The following is a 12,113-nucleotide window of genomic DNA, read 5'->3' as shown; positions in this document are numbered from 1 at the left end:
GAAAGAGGAAAAGATGTTGTTGAGTCTAGCGAAATGACTCAGGAAGGGATAATCAAGAGACAAGCTCTTGATGCAAAAGCAATTTATTCCTTATATTGTGCTTTATCCCCTACTGAATATAACATAATATTTTCGTGTGTTACAGCCAAAGAAGTCTGGGATAGATTACATATTACCTATGAAGGAACTGATCGAGTGAAAGAGACTAGAATCAACATTCTCCTCGGCCAATATGAAGCATTCAAAATGAAACCAGGAGAATCTATAACTGATATGTTTAGTCGTTTTACAGATATTGTGAATGGTCTTGAAAATCAAGGTCAACCAATTTCTGATCCCATGAAAGTAAACAAGCTACTGCGTGGACTCTCCAAGGATTAGAACCACATAAAGATCTCAATCAGAGAGACCCAAAGAATCATGCCACTATCTGTTGATGAGTTGGTTGGGACTCTTCAGTCTTATGAAGTAGAACGAATCAATGAAGACGAAGACCCTAAAGGTAAGAAATCCATTGCATTAAAATCTAATGATGATTATGATGTTACAGATTCTGAAGACAATATGGATGATGAGGAACTTGCTCTCATGATAAGAAGATTCAGAAAGCTGAACAGAAAAGGAAGAAGATTCAATCCAAAGAAACAAAGTTTTCAAAAGCAATAGACTAAGTCTGTTGAAGATGATGAATCAAACAAAGATGAAGTCTGCTTTGAATGTAAGAAAAAGGGACACATCAGACCCAATTGTCCTCTTCTGAGAAAGAAGAATGGAAAAACTGAAAAGTACCGAAAAGCTCTTAAAGCTGAAACTTGGAGTGATACAGAGTGTGAAGAAAGTGATGATGATTATGCCAATATATGTCTGATGGCACAATCGGATTCAGATTCAAATTCCGAGACAGATTCAGACTCAGAAAGCGAATTTGAGGTAAGTAACTTCAAAATCCCTATTAAGGTTTCAAAGTATATTGATGGATTGTGTTTTAGTCTTAAGACTTCTCTTAAAAGAATTTCCGAACTCAAGAAAGAAAATTCTGCTCTAAAACAACGGGAAAATATTTTGAAAGAAAAAGTGAAAAGTTTAGACAACAATGTTTCTTCTCTTAAAGAAAGTGAAGATAATTTGTTAAAAGAAAATGCATTCTTGAAAAGAGATATCTCAAATATTTCCAAAAGATTTTCTATAGGATCTCGAGAAACTTGAAAAATTCTCTCTCGTTCAAAGACCTTATTTTAATAAATCTGGTTTGGGAATGACTGCTGAAACCATTCCTTTAATTGATTTTCCTAAGGTGAAGGAAAGAATCAAACAAAGACCCACAAGAGATGCTTACAAAAATCATTTTAAAAGAATCTTTGTAAAACCAAAGAGGTCGCAATGCTCTCAAATGCTCAAAATGCAACAGTGCAGATCATTTTGAAAAAGAATGTCCTATGATTTGGAAACCTGTTAAAAAGGTATGGGCAAAAACCGCATATCATACTAACACCAATGGACCCAAGAAAATATGGGTACCAAAGAAGGTTTGAGTTTCTTTTTTAAATGCAGGTCACTATCAAGAAAAATGTAAAATGGTATATGGATAGTGGATGCTCAAGACACATGACAGAGACTCAAATTACTTCATAAAGCTTGTTCGAGTAAATGGTGGAAAAGTCTCTTTTGGAGGAAACAACAAAGGAAAAATTGTGGGATTTGGAACTGTAAAGATTGGAAATCTCAAAATCAGCAATGTTTCCTTAGTGGAAGGGCTCAATTACAATTTGCTCAATATTAGTCAGCTATGTGATACTTGGTTTCAAAATCAACTTTCAAGAGGGAATATGTTCGAATTAGTAAAGATTCTACTCAGTCATTCATGGGTCGAAGACATGGAAATATCTACCTCTTGGATGTGAAACCAGATGAATCACAATGTCTAATCTCAATCCAAGACGAAGCAAACTTATGACACGTAAAGCTTGGGCACGTCAATATGAAGCAAATAGCCAAAATCTCAGAAAAGAAGCTTGTTCGTGGTCTACCCAATTTATCATACCAAAAGTCTGATCTATGTACACCATGTATATTGGAAAACAGGTAAGAAATTCCTTTAAACCAATAAATCAAGTTTCCACTAACCGTGTACTTTGCAGCTTTTGCATATGGATCTATTTGGACCAACCAGAACACAAAGCATTGGAGGTAAGAAATACTGCCTGGTAATTGTGGATGATTCATTTAGGTATATTTCTTGGCAAGTAAGTCTGAAACTTTCTCTTACTTTGAAAAGTTTGCTAAAAAGGTTCAAAATGAAAAATGGTATGTTATCTCAAGTATAAGAACAGATCATGGAGGTGAATTTGAAAATCATGATTTTACAAAATTCGTGATGAATCTGGTTTCCAAAGATGTATTCTCCTCTTCATATACTCCAAAGCAAAATGGAGTTGTGGAAAGAAAAAATAGATCTCTTCAAGAAATGGCTAGAACTCTTTTGATCGAAAGTAACATCTCTTCATGTTTTTGGGCTGAAGCAGTTTCTACAGCATGTTACATTATAAATAGAGTTTTTCTAAGGCCTATTCTGAAAAAACCCCTATGAACTATTCAAAGAAAAGAAGCCTATTGTTTCATATTTTCATGTATTTGGATGCAAATGTTTTATACTGAAAATGCAAATGATCGAGTTGGTAAGTTTGAAGAAAAGTCAGATGAAGGCATCTTCCTTGGATATTCAACCATAAGCAAAGCGTATAGAGTCTACAACAAGAAGACTCAAACAATGGAAGAATCAATGACTGTTAAATTCCAAGACTCTATGCAAAATGAATCCATTCGACTCTTCTTGAAGAATCTGAACTGCTCCGACTCTACAAAGTCTAAAATAGCTTAGACTTTGAAGGACCAGAAACAAGTGACTGTTGAAGATTCAAGTGAAGGAAGTGACCATCAATCGACAAATTAACCAGCAACTGGAAACATAAGTCCAAATATCCCAAAGATCTTATTATTGGCGACATCAATGAAGGAATTTGCACAAGATCCAAAAGGCGCGAAGAGTCTAGTGCTGTGGTTCTTGTTTCTAAAATAGAACCCAAAATCATAGAAGAAGCTTTATCTGATGAAAGCTGGATTGAAGCTATGCAAGAAGAGCTAAGGCAATTCAATATTAATGATGTCTGGGAATTGACTCCTAAACCAAAAGGTAAATCTGTTATTGGAGCTAAATGGGTTTTCAGGAACAAGATGAACAAGAAAGGAAAAGTTATAAGAAACAAGGCAAGACTCGTGGCCAAGGGATACACACAAGAAGAAGGGATAGACTATGACGAGACTTACGCACCAGTAGCAAGGTTAGAAGCAATTCGATTATTACTTGCTTTTGTTTGTTATAAGAATTTCAGGTTATTCCAAATGGATGTCAAAAGTGCCTTCCTAAATGGATTCATCAAAGAGGAAGTCTATGTGGAACAACCTCCTAGGTTTGAAGACCCAAGGAAACCAGACTCAATATTCAGACTCAAAAAGGTTTTATATGGCTTAAAACAAGCACCTCGAGCTTGGTACGACAGACTAAGTAAGTTTTTAATTGAAAATGGATTTGTTAAAGGTAAAGTAGACACTATTCTTTTCATTAAAAGTGAAAGCAAGAGTTTTCTACTTGTTCAAATATATGTCGATGATATTATTTTTGGATCCTCTAATGAAAGTCTGTGCAAGAAATTTTCTAAGACTATGCAGGATGAATTTGAAATAAGCATGATGGGTGAGTTAACCTTCTTCCTTGGACTTCAAGTGAAACAACTAAAGGAATGAACTTTTATTCATCGAGAAAAATATGCTAATGATATTGTGAAGAAGTTTGGACTGGACAATTGCAAAAAGGCCGATATACCAATGTCAAACTCCGTGAAGATAGATAAAGATGAAGGAGGAAAGAAAGTCGACCAAAAGTTATACATGAGTATCATCGGTTTACTTCTTTATCTTACTGCTTCTAGACCTGATATTTTGTTTAGTGTTTACATTTGTGCCAGATTTCAAGCAGACCCTAAAGAATCACATTTAAATGCTGCAAAGCGTATTATCAAATATATTGCATCCACTTCAAGCTTCGGTCTCTGGTATCCTAAAAGGGGAGACTTTACTCTTCTTGGGTACTCAGATGCAAACTTAGCCGGATGCAGAGTTGATAGAAAGAGCACCTCAGGTACCTGTCAACTACTTGGAGGTAGGACAGTGTCTTGGTTTTCAAGGAAGCAAAGTACAGTAGTTCTCTCTACAGCAGAAGCAGAATATGTAGCTCTTCGAAGCTATTGTTCACAAATTCTGTGGATAAAACAACAGCTAAGAGACTTTAGAATTGAAGATTCATGCACGGAGATTAAATGTGACAACACTAGCGCAATCAATCTCACCAAAAATCCAATTCTTCACTCAAGAGCAAAGCATATAGAGATACGACATCACTTCATTAGAGATCATGTTCAAAATGGAGAAATCTCGATTCAGTTTGTTGACTCAAAGAACCAACTGGCGGATATATTTACAAAGCCTTTGGAGAAAAATCAATTTGAAATTATCCGTTCTAGACTCAACTCTCAGACTCAGGCAAATAAGACTTTGACTGTAAGTTATTCTCTCTCTCTAATCTCATCTTGAAAAGGTACGTTCATCAACCGTGTTTGATTATTGTTATCTCAAACGCTATCTTTAATTGACTTAATTATTGCATCATTTCTTTTAGAAAAAGAAGTTATTTTGATATGACCATTTTTTGAAAAAGGCAGTTATTTTTTTTAAAAGGCATCTTTTCACTTACCATTACAATGGTTGGTATCCCCTCCTTTTGACTGTCTTATATACGGTCAGTTTCTCTTCGCTTAACTCCAAAACCCTAAAAAGCACCAATCTTCCATTCCTGTTTTCCTCTCTTAATCTTCGAAAAAAGTTGTCATCTTTCTTGGGAAAGTCAAGCAAGAAATCTTTCAAAGACTAAGAAAGATGTCATCTTCAAGAAAGTCTTTGAGGATCGCAAGCAGGGGACCACGTCGAATGAGTGAGGGGCCTACGCACTTCGATCTCACTGAAGAAGAAGTGTCTCCAAATCAGTAGCAGAGCCCACAACATTCTCAGCAGCATCATTCTCCTTCATCTAGTCCTCAAGATGTTGATCATCATCAAAATGAAGAAATCATTGAAGATGCAGACCCTGTAAGAGTTCAAAGGCCCTCTTTTATTTATAAGCTGTATCGTGCTTTAAAAGGGACTGGTACTCCATTGAATTATGTGGATGATTTTCTTAAGGACAAAGGATATGGAAATGAATATATCTTTTTGCGAAAAATGGAAAGTTGGGGAATTGCTCGTAAGGGGGTGGCAGAAGAAACCCTTGCGAATATCCCAAGTGACCCTCGTGATTGGGGATTTAATCCGATGGATGGAAATGATGATGATAAATTATACAGTGAATTTCAACCAAGAATGGGAGTTGCGGGGGAAAATCGAGGAAAAAATGAAGAGTTGTTTAGATCGAAAGAACAGAAGGATCTATACTCAAAATTGCTGAAGCGTGGGGTGATAAACCCTAGGAGTGTGGATTTTGACTTTCTGGACGCTGTAAATGTGAACTTAAGGGAAAAATTCGATCATCTTCAACTTGAGAAATTCTGCTCTGACACCACAGAGGCCTATCCTCAACTAACTGCATATTTCTATTCAAATCTTAGTTTCTTGGATGCGAATAGATTCTCCTTTAGTGTCAAAGATCAAGACTTTGTTGTGGATATGGATATGCTGGCAGATGTGTTAGGAGTTGAGAGAGGAAGATATCAACGGATAAAAGTTTCTGTTGCTCGTACTACTTTGGAACTTGTTAAGGACAGGAGAACAGAGGGAAAAGTTTCCTATTCAAGGATGAGTGCATTTAACATCTTGCTGCACAAAATTGTAATCAATTGCCTCAGACCGAAATCAACTTCCAAGACTGATGTCTCAAGTTCAGAGGCAAAGCTAATGTATGCAATCATCACTGGGAAAAGGTTTTCACTTCCTCACACTGTTATGTTCCATATGTATAGAGCTGTGATGAAGGACAGATGACAACTTCCTTATCTAGGTCTTGTGACGAAGTTATTCAGACATCTGAACATTCAGCCTTTGCAAATTCTTTGTGCTTGATCGTGCGATCATATGGTGGTAGGACTGAAAATGGTGACCAAGATGCGTCTGAAGGAACTAAGCAAGGCATTGGAGAAATTTAAGGAGAAGACTCCAGTCAAATCTCATCAATTCTCTTCTGCAGGAAAAAGGAAAGGGAAGGAGCCCATGGATGCTCCATCTAAGAGAAGAAGAGCTCTCCTCGTTGAGGATGAAGATGATGAGGAAAACATCACTATTTTTGCTTTGAAGAATCTCAGTCAATCTGTTCCAGAGAAAGAGTCAAAATAGTAGACAGAAGAAAGAGCAGAGAAAGAGGCAGAGGAAAAAGAAACGGAGGAAAGAGAAGAAGAAGAAGAAAGAGATGCTGAGCAAGAGAGAGTTGAAAAAGAAGAAGAAGAGAAAAGAGTTCAAGAAGAAGGATAACATGAGGAGCACTCTCCACCCGAAGGCATGAACACGGGGGAGACCAAGAGAAAAGAGGAATGTCCTCAAATCCCGCAACCAAAGGAGGGAGTTAGTCGATCCCCAGCAGATCCGAGAGGAGGTTTTTGCCTCTCGCCCCGAGGAAGGTCATGAGATTTCTTCGCCAAATCTGCGTGATTATGCTGATCTACCATCGTCTGCATTTACTCCATCAGATTATGCTAATACCAGTACGCAGACCGACAATTCAGCAGACTTTCGCAAAGTGATGGATATTCTCTTAGAGATGCAAGGTCAGATATATGCATTGGGATGTGAAGTTCAGAACTTGCAGAATGCAGGGCAAGTCTCTTTGGGTTCATTAAATGATCAAATCCAAGCCCTTTCTCTTCAGATTCAGGCTAATGCTAAGGGTGAGGATGTTGCTCACCAAGGAAGACTTTAAAAGGCTGGAAGGCATTGTTCAGTCGATGGGAGATTTTCAGCTTGTTTGTGTTCCCAAGAATCCTTGACTTCATTTTCATCTCAATCTTTTTTATGCTGACAAAAAGGGGGAGAGTTGCGAGACTTGAAAAACTTTGAACTTAAATTTGTCGAACTTTTGGTTTGTTTGGTTTGTGGTTTGTTTTGACTTGACTTGTGTGTCTGGATGTGGACTAAATTTGGAATTTGGATTTGCTTATTATTAACTACTATTGATATCTTATGGATGGCTTTACTGCATACTAGACTAACCTATTTTCTGTAGTTGCAGATTCTAGTGTTATTCATTTAGCCATTCATCTCTATAAGATATGCATAAGTGTTTGAGAAATGTTTTGCAGGTCAAAGTTTTCCAAATCTGCAGGAAAGTTTTGTTACCATAAAAAAATGGGGAGATTGTTGGAGAAATCCTCGTGAAGTGTTTTGAAGTTGACAAAACGTTTCCATCAGTCTAGTTTGAAGGCTTGCAGACTCTGCTATTTAAAGTCTGAAGACCTCCGGACAGCCAGACTCAAGACTCAAAGTCTATCATCATTGACAGTTTCTAATCCGTTGAAGAAAGGCTATCCAGAACTCGATGTTTCATTAAGGATGTGGCCTTATCGACTGGAGAAGATCTCTTGGCTGGATATGACATAACGGAATCCTTTGTTTGATCATAATTGATTCGAAGATTAAAGATCCGATGATTGGCAAAGTAAACTCGGAAGGTTCTACTTATGGAAACCGAGATCCTGATTCTATGGGCGAACATGATTGATGGGCTATCGACATATTCCTTTAATAGCTCGAATGATCTTCCTAATTGATTCCGTCCAACGGGTAGATTGGAGGAATTCCTTTGGTAAGTGCCAACGGGTATGATGGCATGAAGGAGTATATAAGGAAGACGTTCTAGTTGTTCGAGTGTGTGCACGATAAAAGAATTCTAAAGTCTGAAGCTCCTTGTTCTTAGTCAATTCATTTGTTGAGCAAAATCGTGTAAACAAAAGAGAGTCCATATTCGTGAGAAACCTTGAGGAAGTGTGGTAGAACATCTACACTGTAGAATCAATGAAAAGTTGTGCTGTAACTTCTCTTTTGTTCATAGTGAAATCCAGCCGGTGGGCTGTCAGTGCGGAAGAGTGGACGTAGGCTTGGAATAAGCCGAACCACTATAAATCTTGTGTTCATTTCTCTCTTCCCTAACCTTTACTTTACTTTGATCATATTTTCCTTTCTATCGATTGCCTAGAATCGCTTCCGTACCTCGAGAATTTGTTTGTGCACCTATTCACCCCCTCTAGGTGCTTATACTAGCTATCTCAATTGGTATCAGAGCCTGTGTTCTCACTTTTGTTGCAGTGTTTTACTTCAGAGTTAAAGATCCATGGCTAGTATGTTGGCTCCAGGACTGGTAGAAGGGCAAAGCAATACCAGACCACCTTACTTTGATGGAAAGGATTACAACATATGGAAAAACAAGATGAAAGCATTCCTAAGATCAAAAGATCCTCTGGAATGAGACGTTGTAGAAAAAGGAATCATTCCTAAAGCTGCATCTGTCTTAGAAAGAGGAAAAATTTGGGTCCCACATTCCCTATATTGCAAGTGTCGCATAATTGGTATCATCATGTGGTGTTCAGACTTGATTATATTCTTTGGTGAAAGCCAAGTCAGATTTTGTTATTCTATCTGATGTGTCTGGTGTGATAGGAGGATGTGTACTGATTTCTTAAAGGAACTTTTGAGAAGCTATGCAGAGTTTCTACATTCGCTATTGCCGGTGATACGGCCATGAGTCTCCTCATAAGCAAGTGGTTTCCTTCCTAGTGGTTGGAAGCGAATCTAAACACTTTTTGGCGACCCCCCAACACGTTTTGAAAGAGATGTCAATTTGGACAACAGAACATGCTTCGGATCTTCCATTACGTGGATCTGCCAAAACTTGTGCTGTCCTTTTATTAATATTAATATTAATATTAATATTAATGCCATAATGCCTTTCAAATCCTCCTAGCCATTATCCTACTGCAATAATTCTTGCTAAGAATCGCACATAGAGATATTGATAACACACAAAAAGTTAATGGTATTTCATAACTAATCGATTGTAATACTAATATTAATATTATTATTATTATTTATGTACTGTACTCTCATCCCATCCGTTCGTGCATTTAATTACTTTTTGAGTTTCCTCGTCTTTAAGAAAAAAAAAATTCTTTCATAGCTATATGATTGTCTTGATATCTTACTAAATATAAGGAGAAATAAAGTTTTAATTTGGCCAAAACAAAAGGTATCTATAAAGTAATGCGACAAATTATAATTGCGAATTAAGTACATGATTTATGCTCATTCGTAATGATTAGGTCGATGGTTAATACATCCTAATATTGAAAAAGAAAAATATATCATCATATATATATATATATATATAGACACACACACACACACACAAAATTTCTCGTAAATATTCGATTCATTTTACAAGCTGGTTCTACATATATAGCATATGCTTATAACATGCATTTCACACACAACTAAGGAAAAATGAAAAAGGTCATGAATGAAAAGATATTTATATTATTGTCACATGCATTGTTAAAATTTGATCATGTGTACAATTAACATCTGTCCATACATAGAACAAGCAAATATTAATTGCTTGCCCTCCCTATGGTATGCTTGAGATTATGAAATGGCTGAGTTACATATTCCTAGCAATTCAAAAGCCCTTTCTCTATTCGAATAATATACAAAAAATTTAAAATAAATAATAATTAAAAATATCGTAATGTCAATAAAATATCCGAGAAAACACTTTAGATAAAAGGTTTGCAACTATCTAAAACATGATAAGAATGTAATTATTTAAATACTAACAAATTAATAGGTCAAATTTCTTACAATATCGCATTGCCAAAGGAACATCACATCTGCTTCCTTAAGCAAAGCAAAATCAAGAGTAACCCAAGATAAGAATTTCCAATTTGATTGACAACTAATAATAATATATAAAATAATAATCTTTTTACACGAAGAAAAGAGGGAAGAAAGAAGAATGATCAAAACTTCCAAAAAAAACAATGACGACGACCACGACAAGAACAACAAAACAACCGTCATCTAACAACAGTTGAAGCAACGGTGTGAGCCCACCATTTGAGACTCTCTTTCATGTCGGTCTCGTTCCCAAGAGCGGGAACCTTCCAGTTCATCAATGGATCCTCCTTCCTCTTCTCCTCCCACCATTCCCACGCCTCCGACAGATAAGGCCTCGCAACAACTACAGACTCACCGGCATCTTCGTCATCTTCTTCACCATCTTTAATTTTGTTGCCCAGTCTCTGTAGCCCAGGAATGATGGAGACCAAGCTTGAGTCGACTCTGTCTTCCTCCAAGAAGACGAACCCCAGATCCACGAACCCTTTTAGCTCTTCGACCTCGAGCTCCGACAAGCTCTTAGTCAAGGTCCTTCTCTTTGCTCTTCCTCCCATTTGGCCCTTTTTTCTGTGCGAGAACTCCGAGCTTCTGAGGTTGTTCCATTTGAAACCTTCCTCTTCTTCTGTGATTACCTCTTCTTCATAGATCATGCTGTGAATAGGTTTCATGGGAAGGACTGAGTCTGGAGAGAGAGAACTTGCTTGTAAGCTTGTTGGGATGATGCTCGTTTGATCGCTCACGGACCTCACAAGAATTGATGGAGTCCGAGAAATTTGAAGACACGAGCTTTCTTTCTCGGGTATTTCTATGCTTTCTTGACCCGGGTTGGATCTGGAGGTTGAAGAAGGCGATGTGTCTGGTCCTTTCTTGAAGATCTCGAGCTCGAACCAGCATCTATCGATGATCTTCATGACTGCTTCCGCTTCTTCCATTAATGGTGGCCGGAGGAAATTGTGTGATTATGGAGACTTAATGAGGGCTTAGGTGGCTTTGTATTTATATACTCTTATAATTATCATGAATACCCTTGCGTTTTCCCGTTATTTACGGGAAAGACTCCATCTAAGTGTTCACACGGTTGTGTATCACTTTGATTTGGTCTTGGGTCTTCGTCTAAATGTTTCAATTTCATTGGTCCTTTTTAATGTTGATTACACTGTATGCTATGAATTCGTAACCTCATAAAAGACAATGCGACAATTTACCAATAAAGCTATCAGAGAGAAAACATATAATCCGACATATATACTTCCTAATAACGAGTAATGAAAAAAGACGTCGACAAGAACTGCAGGTCCCATTTCCATAGTGACGAGTACATCTCTAGGCTTAGATGAAAGCACCACCCAACTTCGCAAAATTGATCCTTAAATGCAACAACTTGTTGCTTGTACATCACACCCACAAAAAGGGTTCTGAGCATAATTCATTTTGGATTTGCCTCAAGAGCAAAGGATTTGGACAACATTGATCATTGAGAGCGCAAGATCGTGGACTTAATATACAACATTGATCATTTATACGGATTTTTCTTTTTTCTTTCGCCTATTCTATTATGTTCATTCATATTTATTCTGCTTGAGTATCGGCCTACTTTGAACATTTTGCCTTGGGAATTTCTAGGAAACATATGACACTATAATTTTTTTTTAATCTTAATTCAATTAGAACAAAGGTAGTTAGGACATAGTAGTCAAACGAGACCATTTAAACGGAATACAGGAAAATTTAGAAAGAGGAAATTATGCCAGTGCTGCGTAATTTAGTAGACCTAATGCAATAATTTACGTTTTCTTCAAAAAAAAAATTATATTTTTTGGAGGCCAAGCAATGTTGGGTGTTTTGAATTAATTAAGGTTGAAGAAAACACTCTTTGTTATTTGTAGTAGGTCGTGGTCAGCGTGATATCTTTTGCTAATTCTCGAGGGCAGGATGATAAATGAGCAAAAATCTCCTTCTTTTGTATTATTCTAATTGAGAAACACCATCTCTGACTAATGGTCAACTTTTAAGCACGTTAGCAAAAAGATTAACAATTTCGCATGTGCTTCTCGTGCCCCCATGCCACGTGCGCCGCGGTCTTCGAGTGCGACTTTCAACTTCCCCGCGGATGATTAGTTTCAGACCTGTCT

The 12,113-nt window shown here is 37.2% G+C and overlaps 1 protein-coding gene across 1 annotated transcript; it reads right to left on the bottom strand.

The window, feature by feature from the left end:
• Positions 1 to 10,160: 10,160 nt before the first annotated feature.
• LOC104446946 lies at positions 10,161 to 10,913 on the bottom strand. Its single transcript, XM_010060736.2, has one exon. It carries the CDS (start codon positions 10,911 to 10,913, stop codon positions 10,161 to 10,163), a length of 753 nt encoding a protein of 250 aa, XP_010059038.2.
• Between the last annotated feature and the right edge of the window lie 1,200 nt (positions 10,914 to 12,113).

The sequence above is a fragment of the Eucalyptus grandis genome, chromosome 5, assembly GCF_016545825.1.
Source record: "Eucalyptus grandis isolate ANBG69807.140 chromosome 5, ASM1654582v1, whole genome shotgun sequence".
Lineage (NCBI taxonomy): Eukaryota > Viridiplantae > Streptophyta > Magnoliopsida > Myrtales > Myrtaceae > Eucalyptus > Eucalyptus grandis.
Note: the sequence above shows the minus strand (reverse complement) of the source record. Positions and strands in the feature narration are given on the sequence as shown.

Bases quoted from the DNA above. Each gene is read 5' to 3' on its own strand.
- LOC104446946 (XM_010060736.2), bottom strand. From the start codon at position 10,913: ATGGAAGAAGCGGAAGCAGTCATGAAGATCATCGATAGATGCTGGTTC.